This window comes from Rhizoctonia solani, chromosome 4 (assembly GCF_016906535.1).
Source record: "Rhizoctonia solani chromosome 4, complete sequence".
Taxonomy (NCBI): domain Eukaryota; kingdom Fungi; phylum Basidiomycota; class Agaricomycetes; order Cantharellales; family Ceratobasidiaceae; genus Rhizoctonia; species Rhizoctonia solani.
In genome coordinates, this window is record NC_057373.1 from 3,516,127 (window position 1) to 3,534,907 (window position 18,781).

General features: G+C 47.4%; 8 protein-coding genes across 8 annotated transcripts; 4 read left to right on the forward strand and 4 right to left on the reverse strand.

Annotated features, from left to right (window-relative positions):
• Positions 1-688: 688 nt before the first annotated feature.
• RhiXN_01178 (GDT1-like protein) lies at positions 689-1,790 on the forward strand (the record flags this gene model as incomplete). The annotated part of the gene is made up of 6 exons (XM_043320997.1): positions 689-967; positions 1,020-1,140; positions 1,197-1,309; positions 1,365-1,439; positions 1,502-1,607; positions 1,663-1,790. The coding sequence occupies 6 exons, from the start codon at positions 689-691 to the stop codon at positions 1,788-1,790; spliced, it is 822 nt and encodes a 273-aa protein (XP_043180009.1).
• Positions 1,791-2,054: 264 nt separating this feature from the next.
• Positions 2,055-3,398, reverse strand: RhiXN_01179 (tyrosinase; the record flags this gene model as incomplete). The annotated part of the gene is made up of 5 exons (XM_043320998.1): positions 2,055-2,306; positions 2,374-2,653; positions 2,719-3,098; positions 3,160-3,222; positions 3,282-3,398. The coding sequence occupies 5 exons, from the start codon at positions 3,396-3,398 to the stop codon at positions 2,055-2,057; spliced, it is 1,092 nt and encodes a 363-aa protein (XP_043180010.1).
• Positions 3,399-4,310: 912 nt separating this feature from the next.
• RhiXN_01180 (uncharacterized protein) lies at positions 4,311-6,181 on the reverse strand (the record flags this gene model as incomplete). Its single annotated transcript, XM_043320999.1, has 14 exons — positions 4,311-4,460; positions 4,538-4,609; positions 4,678-4,809; positions 4,862-4,931; positions 4,996-5,081; positions 5,136-5,209; positions 5,272-5,332; positions 5,382-5,483; positions 5,534-5,602; positions 5,671-5,696; positions 5,753-5,765; positions 5,824-5,934; positions 5,984-6,041; positions 6,093-6,181. The coding sequence occupies 14 exons, from the start codon at positions 6,179-6,181 to the stop codon at positions 4,311-4,313; spliced, it is 1,113 nt and encodes a 370-aa protein (XP_043180011.1).
• Positions 6,182-6,907: 726 nt separating this feature from the next.
• Positions 6,908-8,232, forward strand: RhiXN_01181 (uncharacterized protein; the record flags this gene model as incomplete). Its single annotated transcript, XM_043321000.1, has 4 exons — positions 6,908-7,088; positions 7,154-7,173; positions 7,228-7,348; positions 7,616-8,232. 4 exons carry the CDS (start codon positions 6,908-6,910, stop codon positions 8,230-8,232), a joined length of 939 nt encoding a protein of 312 aa, XP_043180012.1.
• Positions 8,233-8,789: 557 nt separating this feature from the next.
• On the reverse strand, positions 8,790-9,999 carry RhiXN_01182 (glyoxylate pathway regulator; the record flags this gene model as incomplete). The annotated part of the gene is made up of 9 exons (XM_043321001.1): positions 8,790-8,838; positions 8,904-8,997; positions 9,068-9,200; positions 9,260-9,320; positions 9,370-9,430; positions 9,478-9,577; positions 9,631-9,733; positions 9,780-9,796; positions 9,853-9,999. The coding sequence occupies 9 exons, from the start codon at positions 9,997-9,999 to the stop codon at positions 8,790-8,792; spliced, it is 765 nt and encodes a 254-aa protein (XP_043180013.1).
• A 511-nt stretch (positions 10,000-10,510) lies between these two features.
• Positions 10,511-11,437, forward strand: RhiXN_01183 (Transport protein particle (TRAPP) component; the record flags this gene model as incomplete). Its single annotated transcript, XM_043321002.1, has 5 exons — positions 10,511-10,881; positions 10,934-11,051; positions 11,103-11,195; positions 11,252-11,345; positions 11,403-11,437. The coding sequence occupies 5 exons, from the start codon at positions 10,511-10,513 to the stop codon at positions 11,435-11,437; spliced, it is 711 nt and encodes a 236-aa protein (XP_043180014.1).
• Positions 11,438-12,213: 776 nt separating this feature from the next.
• RhiXN_01184 (auxin efflux carrier transmembrane protein) lies at positions 12,214-15,880 on the reverse strand (the record flags this gene model as incomplete). The annotated part of the gene is made up of 15 exons (XM_043321003.1): positions 12,214-12,266; positions 12,324-12,402; positions 12,456-12,590; positions 12,643-13,215; positions 13,275-13,496; positions 13,553-13,653; positions 13,707-13,847; positions 13,911-13,940; positions 14,799-14,812; positions 14,869-14,978; positions 15,026-15,283; positions 15,332-15,384; positions 15,467-15,559; positions 15,610-15,703; positions 15,770-15,880. 15 exons carry the CDS (start codon positions 15,878-15,880, stop codon positions 12,214-12,216), a joined length of 2,067 nt encoding a protein of 688 aa, XP_043180015.1.
• Positions 15,881-16,376: 496 nt separating this feature from the next.
• Positions 16,377-18,680, forward strand: RhiXN_01185 (alpha-amylase; the record flags this gene model as incomplete). Its single annotated transcript, XM_043321004.1, has 12 exons — positions 16,377-16,675; positions 16,732-16,765; positions 16,820-16,937; positions 16,997-17,151; positions 17,204-17,307; positions 17,363-17,412; positions 17,461-17,586; positions 17,637-17,906; positions 17,930-18,014; positions 18,064-18,169; positions 18,219-18,380; positions 18,432-18,680. The coding sequence occupies 12 exons, from the start codon at positions 16,377-16,379 to the stop codon at positions 18,678-18,680; spliced, it is 1,758 nt and encodes a 585-aa protein (XP_043180016.1).
• Between the last annotated feature and the right edge of the window lie 101 nt (positions 18,681-18,781).

Consider the following 18,781-nt stretch of genomic DNA (forward strand, 5'->3'; position numbering starts at 1 on the left):
CAGCACGTTGTCTAATAGCTTTACTATGTGTCAATAGGTCCTCAGGACTTCCGTGTGACACACCCTTGATTCAACACTATTTGTGGCCCTTTGAGACTGTGACTGGGTCGTTCGCCATCCTTTTGCATACTTCGATATTGGCTTTTGGATGTATTCAGTGGTAATCAAACACCGCAGTGAGGCGGCCAGATTACTGTATACCCATATGTACAAAACCTTTTAAATTGGAATGAGGCAAACGCATACCCGCTTTATATTTAGCGTTATGTACTGAAAGTAGAATTGATAGAAAATACAACTAATAAAGTTACGAGACTGTCTTCCGTAAAGTCTTACTAGCCAATTTATGGATGGGCGACAGCATTTCAAGCACCACATCCCCGAAATGCCCAAAGTCTGAACCCGCCCATTGGTCCTGTGCCCAAGCGATAGTTTAAATAATCCCGAAACAGACAAGTGCGACCAAAGGGCTTCATTTAGGTCAATTTGTGAGTTAAATAACATTTGGCGGTCAGAAACGCCCCCATATGAACGCGTCCATGGCAGAACCTGGCAGCGGATCTCCGGCCTCAAGGAAGCTACACTGCTACTGCACGTGACGAGATAAACGTGACTTGGTATAACGAGAGTGACGAGACAAGGATCTTCGCCCACCCATCCCAACCACCATCCCTAGATTTTGCCCAAGATGGCGCCTCTTCCTATCGAAGTTTCAGAAGACAATCTGCATGCACTCTCTTCGTCGTTTCTGATGATTCTTGCGTCTGAAGTGGGAGACAAGACGTTCCTCATTGCTGCGATCATGGCCATGCGACATCCGCGCCTCATTGTTTTCTCAGGCGCATTCGGGGCGTTAGTTGTTATGAGTGCTCTATCGGCTGCCATGGGACATCTCTTGCCTGCGCTCATCAGTCGACGATGGACAACACTTGCTGCTGCCGGCCTATTCTTGGTATTCGGTGTCAAGGTCTGTACAACGTGTGTGAGAACCAGGGTCACGGGCTAAATTTATCCTATAGATGCTTTTGGAAGCCAGAGAAATGCAAGCCGGACAAGATAAGATCCAAGAAGAGCTCAAGGAGGTGGAGGAGGAGTTGGATGCTGCAGAGGGTAACATTCCGATGAGAAACATGGAGGAAGGTAAGCATCTTCTTTGCAATCTCCCAATCTACTTTGTTGTTTACAACGAAACCTAGGAGGACGCAACTCTGACGAACCTGAACCTCTCACACCGGCCCCAAAAGATTCTTCACTTGCACAAGGAGCCAAGAACCTGTTTGGAATGTGCCTAGGTCCCATTTTCGTTCAGGTATGTAACTTGCTCTTGTGTGTCTGCTCCAGTTTTAAACCAACCAACTTTTCAGACGTTTATCTTGACGTTCTTGGGCGAATGGGGAGACCGCAGCCAGATTGCAACCATCGCTCTTGGAGCAGCTCATGTCAGTATATCCCACACTTTTGATCATCTGACTCCGTCATGCTGAGCCATTCATCTTTGCAGAACGTATACATTATCACCATTGGAACAATTGCTGGCCACGCACTTTGCACCGGAGTAGCCGTCCTTGGTGGGCGTTGGTTGTCAACCAAGATTTCAATAAAGCACGGTGAGTGATCTAACTCTTGGACCCTAAGCCGACTATTTAAGCTCTCTGTCAACAGTGACCCTCACGGGCTCTATCCTGTTCTTATTATTTGCTGTTATGTACTTTTACGAGTCGTGGACATTCGTGCCCGACGTACCCTCACTCGATTTGGACCTTCCCATGAAGGCCGTAGAGCGGAGGTAAAACCCTAGACTGATGAGGCTTAGGTTATGTATAAACTCTTGCACCCGTATTGTTAGATTCTTGCATATGTTGTAGTATGTTGACTTGTTGCATCTAGCATGTATACGCAACGCGCGATTTGTGCAATAATAATTTCCGGATTTGGAACATAACCCTTTTATCAAGAAACCATGAAAAACACGTTCATTAAAAGCTAGGTGATCGTACAAAGATAAAGCGTAAACCCCGTAAGTATGACAATAACTTGAAATCGTAACTATAGGTTCATGCATAAATGTAGCAGTACTCGCCACTCCCCAGAGTGTTCAGGGTGCTCAAGATGGTAGGCTGAGGGAACAACCCATCGGTAGGCAACTTGTCAGTGACGCTCAACCATGGGGGGTATCCGTTGGGGAAAGCCGGGTCGGTGTAGGTCATGTTGGATCCGCCCTTGAAAGCAAAGAGGTTCCTGATAGACTTCATCTGCCAGAGCCACCAAATACGATCGATATTGGCATGGTGCAAGAAAAACATGGGCTAAAATAGAGGGGGGGGGGCGATCAGTATCAGATCCCGATCCTGAACCATCTCGATCTAAACTTACGTCGCTGGGCGTCCAGGTCGATCCTCCTTGGCATGTGGAACCAGCAGCTTTCGGGCAAGTTCCAGCCAAGTCACCACCCATGATCATATGCACATTCGCATGGAATGCCTGGGCCTTTTCGGTCGCGTTTTGGAAACCCATAAAGTCGCCTTCGTAGCCGTTGATCGCATCGTCAACAAACGACTTTTGCATCCCGACTACGGCTGCCTCTTGGGGCCTGGGAACCCACCACCAACTAAGGTAAGGATAAGGCGTATATTGACGGCGAATTCCGCGTTTGCTGAAAAATAAATAGAAAGTGTTAAGTAAAAGGAATTTGGACGGTACAATATCAGAGTGACGTACATTGGGTATGAAACCTTCATGTCCTTGAACCCGCCGTTATTGACATAGTAGTCGTTGTTAGGGTCTCCGAAACCTCCAAGACCAGAGGTAGGATCGGAATCCCACATGGCAGACGTATTGAACGACGCAGTATCCTTGGACCAGTCCCAGTAGGGCATAACACCCTTGTATCCGCACTGCTTCCTCAACTGAGTAACATGTTGATTGGTGTACCAACGATGCCACGGCAGGAAAAAGCCAGTGTAGTGGATCTGGTTGGTGAGGTCCATATGAATATAGGTCATGTCATCGTAGAAGCTCGAGTTCTCGTTGATAGGAGGCAAATCGGCGCGCGGGTACGATGCCTTGAGGAGCTTGCTGTGGGGGCGCTTGGCAAGGCACTATGACGAGTTGTGAGTAGGGTGTTGCAGAGCGACTGAGGCAAGGAGGGAGATGGCTCACGTTTACAGCCGAGATGTATGCTTCCTTTTCCTTCTTGGAAAAAGTCCTCCATTCTCTCCGAACCTGTTATTGTACCAAGGTGAGTAAACCAGACGGCGAAGAGATCGATTTGGAGCTCGTACCTCTGGGTTCCAGCAAAACCAGCTTTGAAGAGAGCTCAATTCGGCATCAGCAGCGGGGGCAGCGCCAACGAGAGCAGCGCAAGACGCGAACAAAGTCAAGAGAGAAACGGCACGCATGATGAAGTCGTCAACTTGTCGTACAGTAGAGAAGAGGGGAGGAGGGGAGAGAAAGGACCACCGAGCCCGATGGATGCCATCCACAGCTCATACCAATCCCACCTTTTAAGCAAAAGAATTACCTTTGCCACCCGGTGCTAGGAGGTTAGAAATAGCGCACTGCAGAATGTTTATGCGGCCGCTGAGCCAGGGACAAGAGAGGGGGAATCGCGTGCCCAGTCAAACGGGCCAGTGTAATCGCCAGGGCATAGGCCGCCGATTCGCTTACTTCATTGGATCTGATCTTCCCACCTAGGCTGGTTCGTGCCACACTAGCACTGTTCCTGCCTCGGCATCTGGGAGTGAGCTTGGTCCTATGCTCCAGGCCTGTCAAAAAACGCGTGTTTGCAGATCGATCGATTGACCATTTGGGTCTCTATCCATTAAAAATCTCGTCGGTAGACAGTCCTATTATGGATCTATCGCTCGCATGAGTAGCACATTTACCGGCTTTACAGAGAGAATTCGAATGTTCGAACCTCTGTTGTTGACGTTCGAGTTCCTTCGAAATGAAGAATTTACAACCGAGCGCGTGGCGCGGAGATCGGCAGGTCCAGGACCCAGCTTCGGGACCCCAGGAACCGTGGATACACACGTGCCTTGCTCGGCCAAACAAGACCTTAATTAACCTGAAACACCTATCAAACTCGGCCAGCGCGGGGGTAAAAAATGTCTGTGATAATCACGGTTTATTTCGACAAACTACTGTACACAACATAGCGATAAGAACAACAACAACAAAAGGCACAGTCCAATGACAATTTATCCCACATTCAAAGTTGAAACGAAATGAAAGAAAGACCAAGAGGAAGGCAGAAAAACATAAGAAGTTCGTGCATATGAATTGACCGGAGAAAATAATACTTTTATGGTCTATACGGCCGATCCTTTACGATAGGACGAGGATCCGTCATCATCACCATCGTCGCCGGTAAGAGCAACGACCTTGTGCACGGACCCTTGGTCCGAAGTATAGACGTTGCTCTCTTTCGCATCGAAAGTCTGTACCCCATTGCGCGACGACTAGAAATTTCCCCAACAAAACATCGGTTAGAGATACATTCCTACAAATGAAATGTGAGGGGAAGATGGTTGCTTACAATAGCGTCCACGTGGGTCTGTCGGCTGATGTAGACTTCCGGCCGGGTCGTCTCTTGATCCCGGGACGCAGGCTATACCAAAAAACGAGTTTAGTAAATGGGCCGCCGGGATTGTATACGCGAAGCTTGGCTGAACTTACCCCTGTGGGGTTCCGGTTACCTGTGCGCATCTCATACGCGTTTCCGCCCGTTGAGTAACTAGTACCAGATCGCGATACGCTCGCACGTGAATTGAGAGTGAAGACCATGGAGCAGACGTAAAAGAATGGCATCTAGTATGTAAATGAGTATGATGCCATGGTCGAGTGAGCTGGTTAATCCTACCAAGGAGTTGAAAAAATTAACCCAAGTTGTTGACGCTGCGCGGGAGTTCCAATACAAATTAAGGATTGCGCTTGATAACGGTGCAAGTCAGCGAACTGGGAATGCAAGCATACATGGCGAGGGAAGTAGCTTACCAGATCGTTGGGGGCAAGGCAGACTGGATAGCCGTATAGAGAAGACGGGTAATCAAGTTGTTGGTGGCAGTGAAACCAGTCTTGGCCTAAGGGTGGGAATAAATTTGACATTTGAGATTGTTCCGAAGAAAAGGACCTACCCGGAGAAGGTACCAGCAAGTGAAAACCGTGATAAAGACATCGCAGATCACGACGCAAGAGACCATCATGTTGGCTAATCAAGTGTATTCAACTTTAGTTATACGAACAAGCTCACTCGGTGGGAGAAATACGTACCGGAAGCATTGAGTAGGACGCCATTTTTGGTAAGTAGTTTAAGATCAAACACTAGGATCGTCTTCAAAGCAATCAATTTATGACACATGGGTCAAAGAAATGCCACTGACCAGAATCAGTGCCCCCGCAAGACCAAGGAGGAGTGTTGGTATGGTCAACACGAGGAAGATCCAGTTGCGAGAGAGAACGAATGTCCTATGTATAAAGAATGCCTGCGCATACAGTCAGCTTCAGAGCTCAGTAGATGGGTTCTTCAACATACTTGGATCATAGCCCCGATAATACTTGACTCGAGTCCAGTGAGCTTAACACTTGCAGTGGGGATCGATGCCTGAATAGGTAATCACGCCATAATTTAGACTGTGTCATGAAAACGTCGGTGGCGCTCAGTTTACTCACCGAAAGATAATTTCCAAAGTGTGCGACTGACAAATCGGATAATTAATCAATTGAATATCGTCTTTTTTCAAACAAAACATACTGAAAAAGTCCCACTAAGGTATAAATAAATCAACAATACCCCGGACTTCTATGTCTGCAGGCTGAACTTACCGAAATGTATATCATATGCCCCGCTTTGAACGAGCAGAACAACACCGATACACCAACAAGTAGACGAAGCATAAGACGGTCATGTGGGTATCCAACTGCATAATTGAACGTCTATGATAGGGGTGAGAATTGAGCAACAAAAATATCCTATGATACCAACCTGACACAGAAGGATACCCTCCATCATGAGACAGAATATCGAAGCCAACAACCATGGTCTGCAAAATAGTTAGGGCACACCACTGAAGAGACAATTGGCCAGTACTCACCCCAGCATACCCGCCGTATTATTGATGTATGGCAGCTCGATTGAGATCGGCTTATAGTTGCTGTTGAGGAAACCCGGATATGTCGACATGGTTGACTCGCCTGCAACCAAGACCAGGATTATCGGCGGATGGGAAGAGGTGGAGAGGATGTGCGAATGATGTTCGCAGGTCGAGCCATATAAGATCTCAAGCAAAATATGCGGACCTGACGATCACACTCAAAAACAAACTGTTGACCTGATCATTGGGCTTCTTAGGATATGCGGAGCCAATAAGAACTAGTCCTCATTCGCAAGTTGCGGGTTACCGAGATGGATTGCTTAGAGTGGAATTTGCGCTCCTGATGGGAAAGGGACCAAGTCTCACATCATTACGGCCCCGTTACCGGAAAACTGTAGCTGGGTCCAAGGAACAGGGTGCGTATATGTGCGTTCTTGGCCTGACCGTGGGTCAACAGGCAACCGTCATCGGTTCTCAGCAAGCAGCGACAATTGCTACCCACAACCAGTCAGGATGAACAGGTTGTTTATTATTGTCGGCTCATATGTTTTCAGGTAGGTTACCCGAGTTGCGCAGTGTAGTGGTTGATATTGGCAATCAAGACAACCGATGAGCGAATGTATCCTCTAATAATTTCACCGAACAACTGCCGTTTCTGGCTGGTTACCTCGACCTGAGAGTCTTGTGAGGCACGGAGTGAGCCACAGAATGGCCCAATTGGGTGATCTCAGCCACCCGCGGCACGAGGATGACGCTTCTCTCGGCGGTTATGGCAGCCGAAGTGGCGTCCGTAGTCGACTTCCACGCTCTCCACGATGATGGCCTCGCCGGGTTTAGCTAGGGGAATCTTTACATCATATTTTGTGCTTATTATCGCGCTATTCATCCTTATTCTGGGCTCTCTGCAGAGGCGGATCACTTCCATTGGGCATGTTCCTCCCTCTGCCTTAGTGTTTGGGGCACTGGCAATAGGATCGTTCTACCATACATGGTACTGTGAGTAAGCTGCTGGACCACAAGTGATTGTTCTTGGACTGATCCTGGTGGCTGGATTTCCACAGATATGATCAAGTTCCTAGAGGTAAGTCTTCGTACCCTTTCTTGGGAGAAACTTGGAAACAACCTCGGTTGATAGTGGAGCTTCCATGACTTCGAGTCGCACCAGCTCATCCTCGAAAAATCCCTGCTTGACCGAGTAACACAATGGTTGATGGGAACCGACCTCTTTGAGCAAGCTTGGAGACACGTCTGCGAAGGTATGCCCCACATTTGGCTTTGTCCTGAATTTCAGACCAGACCATAATTTCTCTTGCGCTGGCTTTGAAAATAGGACCACTAAATTGGTGGTGGAGTCAACAGTTATGCATCCTCACCGTCGGTGTATGGACCACGTTTCTTTTCGCCCAAGGTGCGTACGGGATTTCGGCGTTCTCCGGTCCTTCCCCGATATAATTCCCCATTCGCCCATATGACCGCCTCCGCCTTTGATGAGGTAATCTGAAACATATTAACATGTGTAACAGGCTCACAGAGACGCATACCTTTCGTGTGGGCATACATGCTTCTTGGACAGCTGGTAGCTATTTCGGTCGCTACCAATATTTTCTTTGCCGCTGTTATTCTCTACGATGATTTGCCCTCGGAGCGGAAATCGAAATCGAGACCCCCATCACGTACGACCCAGGTTCCAGCTGGGGTATATCTCCCGATATTTCTTTCGCACTTGACCATTTTGCTCTCTCCGTCCGTAGCTCAGCCAGATTGCAAATGGTTCCTGCCTAACCTCTTGACTATGCACCTTCTGATTGTCCTCCCGTTATTCAACGTGAGATATCGACCCGTCACTGAAAATCGAAGCAGCCTCAGCCTAGGCACCTTTTACATCGTTCTCGCCGCTCTTGCCTTCATTCCACGCGCACAAACGTACCTCTCGCTTCCGTACCAAGACCTTTCGAGTCTAGTACCTCAACTCCTGGAGACACTCTATTCTCACCCGGCCCAAGGCTCTATCGGGTTCGATGTTGTATGGACAACTGCCTCGTTCACGCTATATTGCGCCGTCGCTGGAGGTCTTGGCCTGGGTCTTTTAGGGCTAGTTTCGCCAGGATTGGCCCTGTACCTTGATACTGATCATCATTAAACTCTGTATGCGACTGCGATTGGAGTTGCAATGTTCCCCTGTGGTTCTCCTAATTATGTAACCCCTCTTGTTGGTGCGGGGTCCGCTTGTGTGAAAAAACAATGAACTGAATTCCAAGTATCTTGGCCCAGCCGGGGTGTGATGGGGAGCTGACCTCGGGATCAGTTGCGGGCCGTGTACGGATCCAGCTCCTGTCAAAGTTGCAGGCCTGCCAAATTAATTGACTGACAGAACACGATGGTTTGATCAGGCTCAAGTAAGTGATTCATTCAAGCTGGGTCACTCACCAAACCGCATTAATCTCTGCGCCACTAACAGACCCGGAATTATGGCCAAACGGGCAATCAAAAAAAAATCAAGTCCAAGAAGGGGGGATCATGTGCAGCCAGCTGTCTAGATACAAATTAGGTTGGCCAGAGCTCGTCATCGATCGGTTGTCGCCACCCGGTCTCTCAGATTTATACTAAGCTCAAAACGCATTATATTTAATCCAGTAAATACGGTTGCAAAGCCGACCCTTTTGAATCCCCACATGGTATACCCCAAACAAGTGCATCTCAAGCCTCCTTGCGTTTTGGAAGATCTCCAACAGGGAGAATAAAGTATCTGATGTAGCGTCATTGGTAAGCCGGAGATGTACGGCTGCACAAGGACCGGTAAGGGGCACTTACGATGCATCGGGACTATACAAACCCGCGGCACCCGTATAGAACGCGATAAACGCGGTGATAGCTCCTATAACGCCACCGGCTTGAGTAACTTGGGCTATAGGGAATTAACCGGAGTGAGATCGTCAGTAGGATTCCGTGCATGAGTACCGTTGGGTCATCCTTACTTTTTTGCATGAACTCGCCAATCATGAGTAATAAGAACGTCAAGTCGAGGAAAAAGAATAAGGCTGCAAGGGAAACCGATGCTCGGAACGTGCCGAAGAACATGATGAAGGTGATGATGAACCACACGAGCAACTGGAAGTTTTTTTCGGAGTCAATCAGGGTTCGGAGTTGGCCTGATCGTGAGTACTCACAAAGATTCCGAGAGCGTCGTTGAGCTGATTAGATTTGTCACCATTGTATGCGTCGAGAACACTGATGCAAGATAAGGGACAACAACCGGGAGTCAGTAATTAAGACGTACCCGCTTCCAGGGTAGAGGATGATTCCGTATGAGAACCAGAAGCCACCATATGCGGAAAACGCTAGGAATTGTTGAGCTTTATGCTACTGAAAGGAGAAACGAGCATACCTGTAGCACCAAAAGTGTTTCCTGCTCCAAACTCCCACATACCAGCCAACAATTGAGTTAATCCACCGACGCCAAAGGCCATACCAACTACCACATTTGGCTAAACGCAGAGTGAGGATTGACCGCATGAGCTTTTGAATTGTTGGTACATACCACAGTAATGTGACGCGTCTGAATATTATACAAACTCAGCATAAGGGTTGTAGCAGCGAAAGAAATCAGGCCGAGCGGTGCTGGGTTACCCAGTTTACGGTGGCTAAATCGAGTTGGTACAGTTTTGACTCGGATTTGGCAAGACTTACTATACTGGGAAAGCTCGCTAGAAAAAGTATGTATTCAATTAATTGCCTCTATCTCACTAACAATTTCGCTAACCTGTGTGTCATGACTGATCGTGTGTTGGAGTGCTGGTCCGGCAAAGTATCCTCCAGCAGCCCCGTTACCGCTTGGTCCACTTGGACCAGATTCGTCACTTGTTGCACGAGAAACAGGAAGGCTGACTTGTTTCTCGATATCGGCCATTATGAGCTTCTGTGGAACGCTGAGCCGGAATGGGGTGGGGGTAGAAGGATGCTTTCTTCAATTAATGCCGAACAGAGCCTTTTATACCATAGAATCCGGTAGAACGCCTGCGCCAATAATCCTTCAAGCAGAAGACGTGAGAGTAATGGAATTCTATCAAATTGATTTTGTTTTCATTTTGCGGAGAGCCCTCGGATGAGCCATTGCTCCTCGTATCTAGCATAGGAAGTATCGAACAACATGCTCGGTGGAATGTTCAAGTGAGATCAGGCTTCGGTGATGTAGCATACGAAATTCCCAGAGCATATTAGAACACTATATGCTAGGGGAAACATGTGATGTTGGCGGCCGAAGCTCCAGGTCCCAAGTGCGAGCGATAGGCAAGTGCTGGATTAGTTGAGGTTAAAGTCAGTATACCCAGGCCCGATCAGGAAGCCGTGATCATGAGCTGGGGTAATTAACGACAGGCCGGAATAGGCGCCCGGCGCTGGATCGTTCTCTTGACCTAAACATGTCTCGCCCAACTGGAACTCCATCATGGGCACCGAGAGCCGGAAGCCCAGCTAGCCCCGCAACACTTCGTTCTCTCGCTTATCCTACTCCGAAACAAGTGGATGGAGTCGTATATGATATATTGCTCATTGAGATGGTCCGCACGCTTCGTGATTCGGCAAAGGTAGCACGCAAACGAGAGACGGAATTGGAAGAGGAAATGATAGAGAACGGTCTGTTGGAGAGAAAGGCGCCTGCAGCCACCGCCTCTAAAGGAGACAGCGTCAGCAGTATACCTGCAGCCAAGGGTACAGTCGACGAAGACGAGGAAGCCTTGAGGATACGGTTAGAGTCAATCGGTATGCACGTTGGTGCCAACTTGGCTGAGAGGTAAGTATACAGTATAGCGTTTACACAACTCCTCACGCTGCCGTTATTTCAGGATATCAAGGGACCGCCCCCGGTTTACGGACACGCTTGATACAGTCAAGTTTATTTGTAAAGATCTTTGGACTACTGTCTGGGAGAAACAGGTCGAGAATCTTAGGACAAATCACCGCGTGAGTTGGGTTCGTTCTCCTTGGCATGCTATGTCTATAATATGACAACAGGGTGTTTATGTCTTGACGGACTCGCCATTCAAGCCGCTTGTTCGAATATCGGCCTATGGAACAACCCCAGAAATTATACAAAAGGCTAGGGTGGTATGTAAACTAATTCCCGCTCGAGCATGATCCGGGAATTCACATCCACGGACCAGTACGCCTATGTACCAGCGGGAATCATACGAGGGGCACTCGCTCGCCTTGGGCTTCAGGGGACAGTGACGCCGGACATCAGTGACTTACCGCGATGTGAGCCAACTCCGTTGTTAGAGATCAACACAGTTCTGATTCTTCCTTCCGCATCAGGTACCTTTCAAATTAAACTTGCGAAAACAGGCTAGTCGTGGGAATTTGTGGTCATCTCATTCCTCTGGAAGTCCTCTATTTAAGTTTGCACAAATAATAAATGTGAAGTAGGCATAAATCCAAAGAACTTCTATACACTGGTTTGACTTCGTATGATCGTGGGCCAGGCCTCGTGTTCAGTCTCATAGAAACATCGATCATTAAGCAGAATTGATGGTTGTGCGACGTTGTCTACTGCGTAGCATACAGATCCAGCCCAAGATAAATAGCCCCGGCTTCCACAACCAGACAAACATATGGGTCCAACGATCTGTTGGGTTCAATACCAATCATTTAACAGAGGATGGACTCTACTTAATACTATATCATATCGACATATCATCATTGGCGGCCGAGTGCTCAAAAGTTACGAGAATACAATTGAAATATTCTTCTGGTTGTAATGACGCAAATACCATATAAAGTAGGGATCAGGGTTATTTCAGGGAAGAGGAATACGGGTTGGTTTTATGCCTAAAATTAGCCTATCGTGCCATATATGAAAGGGGGAATGTGTATAAACAAGTGGGGTGCTCGGACTATTTGCACCTGCTAAACCGCTGCGGGTCGGATATGATTGACACTGTCCCAATATATCACACTGTGGAGCCTAAGAATTTTAACAGGCAATCAAATGTCGAAACACCAGTTAGGCTCGGGCCATGGCCCAATTTTCACTCGACCAAATCTGATATCCGGTCCAGATGACCTCTATAGGTATTAGTGTTATACACAGGTGCAGGAATGATAAACAAAAGCCGATAGAAAAGGTTTAAAACAAAAGATTGAGAGCATAGGCAGAGAGAGCGGTCATGGTGATGAACACTATCGAGTCATCGTTAGTGTTCTACACCTAGGATAGGTCTTGACATGGATACTCACTCAGGGCATATTGAGGGATGAGGAAAGCGGAGACGTGTGACGCGGAGCCGTCAGGGGAGTAGATTTGGGTTAGATAAACCTACAGATAATCAAAATCTTGACCATACCAAACTTAAGCTAGGGTATGCGTACCTGGGTTGTGGCCGTGGGCACACCAGCAAAATAGATGCACACAAACCGAAGGACTTTATCGTTGGGATCGATGAGGCTTGTGTGATGCGTCAAAGCCTCGACAACAAGCACCCCAAACACGGGACCAACCACCATCTGTGCATATGAGTTAAGTGGGATTCGGTGGAGTACCCTAAAACTTGCATACCTTGAGTATGGAAAACAGAGTGATAGCACCCAACGGTGCCCGACTGATCGGTTTTGGGACTTGGAGTCTAGCGAGAGCACTGCCAAGGCAAATCAAGCCTAAAGGAACACTAGCATTTCCGATAAAAGTTGCAGTGTCCATAATCATGTTCAAAGGGGGCAGTCCATCTGGAGCATGGTGAATATGGATATTTGATCCTGCGGGCGGGGCGATAAACAAGGCCTTGAGCTGTGGAACCAAAGCAACTATGAAAGACACGACCATGGAGCTCGTCGCGGGCGATGCGAGGGACTTCAAGAACGCTCGGGTTGACAGGAGCGCACGTTTGAATCGACTCGATCTGATTTCGGGCGTAGAAGCAAGTCCAGTCTCCGTCGACACCGGGACGACCCTAGTTGAGTCTTTTGGATTTTGCGACATGGTGTTGTGGATACCTTCGACGACAGTCGGAGCCGGCGAAACGTGTGCGGATGGAGGACGTGTGGATTGGCCGCCGTCAGGTCCATTGTATGCGGTGGGTTCTGATGGGTTGAACGAAACGTGTCGAGATAATTTGGGTTTGGGAGTCGCAATCTAGAAATGCTGTATAAGAACCGCTGTTGTAGTATAGTGTGGTTACATCTCTTAATCACCTCCGTAACTTTTTCATCTTGTTCACTCGCTGGGGACCCTTCAATGTCTGAATCAGCAACAGCTCCGCGCCGATTTTGGATTGCTATCTGAAGCCGACCCCATCGACGACGAAGGCGTGACGAAGCTGATTCTGGAATCTCATCATCGGCATCTACCGGAGCGGATTTATCCATGAAATCTTTTTCGATTATACGACTGCCGCCAAATGGAAACAGTGTAACCTATGTTAATGATCGACTTGAGTCATTCGTCAAGCTAGTTGTTATCGAGAACTTACGAAAAAGACGAGAATAAAGGCAGAGAGATATGCAACGGCAACATCCGAATCTCCAGGAGAGAATGGGGCCGAGGCAGTCATGGACATGATAACAGCGGTTGCTGGATAAAGGGCTCAATGCTGATTTCTAAATTGGGAGTCGAAGTCTACTCACGAAGGTCGCCCCAATTGCTCCAAATTCCAGCAGCCAGGATACCAGAGTGAAAGCGGCGTGGTACCCAAAATATTTTTCTGGTAATCCAAGCAATGACGAGACCATAAAGTTGATAGATACATGCAACTAAGATAAGCGGGCCTGAAGAGAGTATCAGTATCAGTATCAGATTTAAAGTTTTCCAGCTTGAAGTAGAAGTCTTACCAAGTGCTACAATATTTTGTACCGTGTATCCTGGAACGATTTTTGAAAATAAAAGCGAGGGCAAGAATATGTTCTGAAAGAGGTAAGACAGGTCATTTATGGTCAGCATATTAACCCGGCGTGTGGAGCTTACAAGCAAAACCTGTCCCGCCCCCCTTGCTGCCGCAGCACTAAATAAGTCGGCCTTGGTCAAAAAAAATCCGAAGGACGTGGTTATAACCCTAAGGCATAGAAAGCGGCATTGACTCAGAGTTCTGCCCCAAAAAAGGAAAACATGATTGTATTAGCTTACAGCTTGAGCAACGGTTTGGCCGAGATCCAAATTAAAGCACCAGCGGTTGGCATTTTGGAAGTCTAGAAGGTAGTCGACGTGTCGGACCTGTCTTTTTGCAGTCAAGACAGGTGAAGTGTGCTGGTACTGTGGCAGTTGGGACCAGGAGACGTCGCCGTTTTCTCATGGATATCATTCTACGTCAAAAAGACGAGACTCGAGCCGGGGTTCCTCTCGAGTCACCTGGTATTTGATATAATTGGATAATTTGCCGATCAAATTGCAAGGTGGTTACGTCCCAAGGTGTGTACCGTCTGTATTAACGCCTAGACCCAGGCACAAGTTAGTTCTGGCCGACATATGCATGGTGACAATGAGCGCAACCAGAACACGTTCAAAATACGGCGTGGAATAGCAAGGGCTGTATCGTCATTCGAATTCGCAGGTGACCTTGTGGGAATGAATGCTGCCAAGCAAGATTTCAGCCAAGTAATGATACATTGTTCACCAAGTAGAATACATGCCACGACGGACGCTGTCTCGTAACTGTATAAGGCAATATGTCGACATAATTTATCCCCTTGGATGTCCCTTCCGACGTGTTTCTGCCCTCGTACCTCCGGATGTACCCCTACCAAGATAGTCAGATATGTCGGGAATTTATGAAAAACTTTCAATATGGCTCACTTTCTCGTACTAGTTGAGCGCTGGGCGTCAGCTGACGATCCGGAGGGTGCGCCACCGCCAGTAGCCATAGCGTCTTCGACAACTTGCTTACGTGGTTGCTGGCGGCGTTGCTGTAATGACGTCAATAAACAGCGATCGGCTGGTCCAGAACAAGTACCTCGGCTATTTGAGTAGCCATGGCCACCCTTTCACCCTCGTATTCCTTGGCTGCATCAGCAGCGCCCCTTTCATTATCTTTGATCCCCTGGATCTGAACATCTAGCGCCTGTATCACGGTTGAGGTTCGGTTCGACCATTCACGAAGTTTGCTGAGAAGAACCTGAAGCCCAGCAGCACCAGGTTCCAGGTCCCGACCAATAGTATACTCGATTTCGATCCGTGCTTCTTTTTGGTCAAGCTTGCCTTTGAGCACATCCTTTGAAAAAAGTGAATAAAATACGGATTAAACCCCAACGGAACGTACTTGGTACATCGCGTCTATAATTAAATCTTCAAGTTGGCGTACAGATGATATATCTAAATATGAAAGTAATTCCGAGTACGCCAAGATCTAATGAGCAGGCGTAAGGACTGTGTAAGTAAGAGCAGGAGCGGATACTTGCCCTGCTACGCTCCGCTAACGAGACTATTGATAACTGTTTCAGTTTCGTGGCTTGCGCTGGGTTGAGCTGAGGCAAGGATCCACTGAGCTCTAGGAAATGAATAATAGGTATTGTAGGATGAGTTCTTCAAATCGTATACTGATTGTGGCCATACGTTTATAGTCGGTCCATGTCCGGTAAGAGAACACCTTTAATAATTCTAGCCATGGTGCGTGTTGTTCATTGGTACCCAACTATCCACCAGCGATAGTGGATTAATGAAACTTGTTTATCAAAGGGTTCAAGTCCTAGGTCCTCACCTCTTGGATGTTTGGCATTTCCAACAATTCTGCAAATACATATGTCCCCGGCGCGCTTGTGGCATCTGCGATAAGTTTCGTCGCCCCAGCACCCTTTGCAGACTTTGCCATCAACAAAATGGCTCAAGCGATCTTAGTGAGTGGTTTCCGGCGTCCATTGTAAATTTATAAATATAATGTTAGTCGTGGTTGAATGAGGCTGGAAGATAGAATTGATGGCAGACTCGACAAGGAGACACGCGATCGAGGGTCTTTATTGAAGGTCACGTGATACTGATGGTTAATTCAATTAACTTGAATTAACTACATCTACACTAAGTTGGCCAGGACTATTTTTACTATGCCACTAATATCCTCGGCCTCGGAATTTAATATATTCTTCTGTAGTAGCCTCCAAAGAATTCATTTTCAATGATGTTGTCCGCGAAGGAGCCGGAATGCACGGCACGAGAGAAGACCTCCCCAAATTCTAATGACGGGCGACTGGAGTCACGGGAGACTCTTTACGAATAATTAATAATTGGAATCTGCTATCACGATGAAGTCGTGTCGGCTATAAAACTTGAAAGATCGAAGCCGATAGCTCGGACTCCACAATCCTACCACGATGCCCGGACCTCTAAGCTCAGATGCATTCAAGTCTTACTGCGTCTACCAGATTTATCCTGCTAGTTTTGCTGACGCCAATGGAGATGGGATTGGCGATTTGGCAGGCATAGAATCCAAACTCGAATATATCAAACGACTCGGTGCTGATGTTGTATGGCTGTCGCCCATCTACCGTAGTCCGCAAAAGGATATGGGGTACGACATCAGTGATTACCAGGATATTGATCCCACGTATGGGACTCTGGATGATTGGGACTCACTGCTCAAAAAGACACACGAGCTAGGAATGCGCCTTGTGTGAGTCTATTGGACGCACGAGTATGAGTTGCTGTTTACTGATTTTATCCGTTTAGCATGGACCTTGTTGTGAACCATACATCAGACCAGGTGAGATATTGCTATGGTCATAAACTGAATTAGGTCTGAATTCAGAGTGTAAAGCATGAATGGTTCAAAGAATCGAGGTCTTCCAAATCGAACCCAAAGAGGGATTGGTACATATGGCGCCCCCCGAAATTCGATGCTCAAGGAAATAGGAAGCCCCCAAATAACTGGGCAGGTCTGTTTGGAGGTGAGACTTCCTCCACTGAAACTTGTACCCATCTGACAGCCCTACAGGTTCGGCTTGGGAATGGGATGATAGCACCCAGGAATACTACCTCCATCTCTTTGCCATAGAGCAACCCGATCTCAATTGGGAAAATCCAGAAGTGCGGCAAGCAGTATGGAAGCTTATGCGATGGTGGATGGACAAGGGGTGCGACGGATTCCGAGTAAGTTGAACAAGAAAATTTTAGACTCGGCACCTCGCTAATAGAAATACAGATGGACGTTATCAACATGATCTCAAAGGTCCCTGGGCTTCCGGATGCACCGGTTACACAACCTGATCGAGAGTATCAATCTGGAGCTAACTATTTCTGCAACGGGTATGATGTCGACATATTTATGCACTCATTAGCGCACTTATCAATTCATATGTAGTCCACATGTACACGAGTACATACAAGAAATGAATCAGGAGGTCCTATCACGTATGTATGCGCTATCGGTAGGGCTCCGGTCCACTGACCGTCAAATAGGATATCCAAACTATTTCACCGTTGGAGAGTCGCCGCTCACACACGACCCAAGGGATTTGTTACTCTACGTCCTCCCGGAACGCAAGGAACTCCAAATGATGTTCCAGTTCGAACTTGCGGATGTTGGTACGTCTGTTTACCCGTATGATTTCCAGCGTCTGACAAATCACTTTCAGATGGCACATACCATCCACTCATCCCACGCAACCCTCGCCTTTCAGAGATCAAGTCCGTGATAAACAAATGGCAGACGTTCATGTTTAACAATGGAGGGTGGAATTCGCTTTATATGGAGAACCACGACCAGGCCCGGTCGGTTTCAAGGTTGCTCGGGTTCGGTATATCGGACGACAAAAAAACCTTTGACTATGACCTTTGCGAGGAAGACTTGAAGAAATTTTGGGAAGCTGGAGCAAAGCTTCTTGCAATCTTACATACCACACAAGGTGGAACAGTTTTTTTTATCAAGGAGAGGAAATTGGAGCGACCAATGTCCCAAGGGAATGGGGTATTGAGGAGTATAAGGATATTGCAACTATTAATTTCTACAATGAGTAAGCGGCTTCTTTGACTATGAGACAAGGTTGAACCTCTAGTCTATAGGGAGCTCCAACTTCGTAAAGGAGCTGGAACCGATGAACCAAACATGTCAGACATTATGGATGGGATTAATCGCAAGGCACGAGATAATGCGCGTGTTCCGATGCAGGTATGCATATCACATCATCTCCTGGAATTTCAACTAAATCAGTCTACAGTGGGACGATTCCGCGCATGCGGGATTCACCAGTGGAAAGCCATGGATGAGAGTGAATGACAACTACAAGCAAATCAATGCAAAGAGCCAAATTGATGACGAACGTTCAATCTTTTCGTTTTGGAAGAAGATGATAGCCGTGAGGAAAGAGTACCCTCTGCTTGTCAGTTTCTCACCCTCGGAGGCGCTGTATTTGCTGACTGGATCAATATAGGTGCACGGTGACTTTATTCTCCTTGCTCCAGAGGACGAGAAAATTTTCGTATATACGCGCGAACATAATGGAGAGAAGGTTCTCGTCCTTATGAACTTCAGTAGAGACGAAGTGGATGTTACGCTACCCGAATCTTTAGGTACCAAAGCCAGATTCATCGTTGGAAATCTTGTTCGAGGGGAACCCAAGTTTGAGACCAGGACTATGCTAAAGCCGTATGAGGGACAAGTATGGCTGTTGTCATCTTAGAGAGCATCTGGCACAACGTAGTATTCTTAGTAAATGACATAGATAAATAATATTCATGAGAAACGTTTTACAACATAAAATACAGCGCTGAAATACTTTTA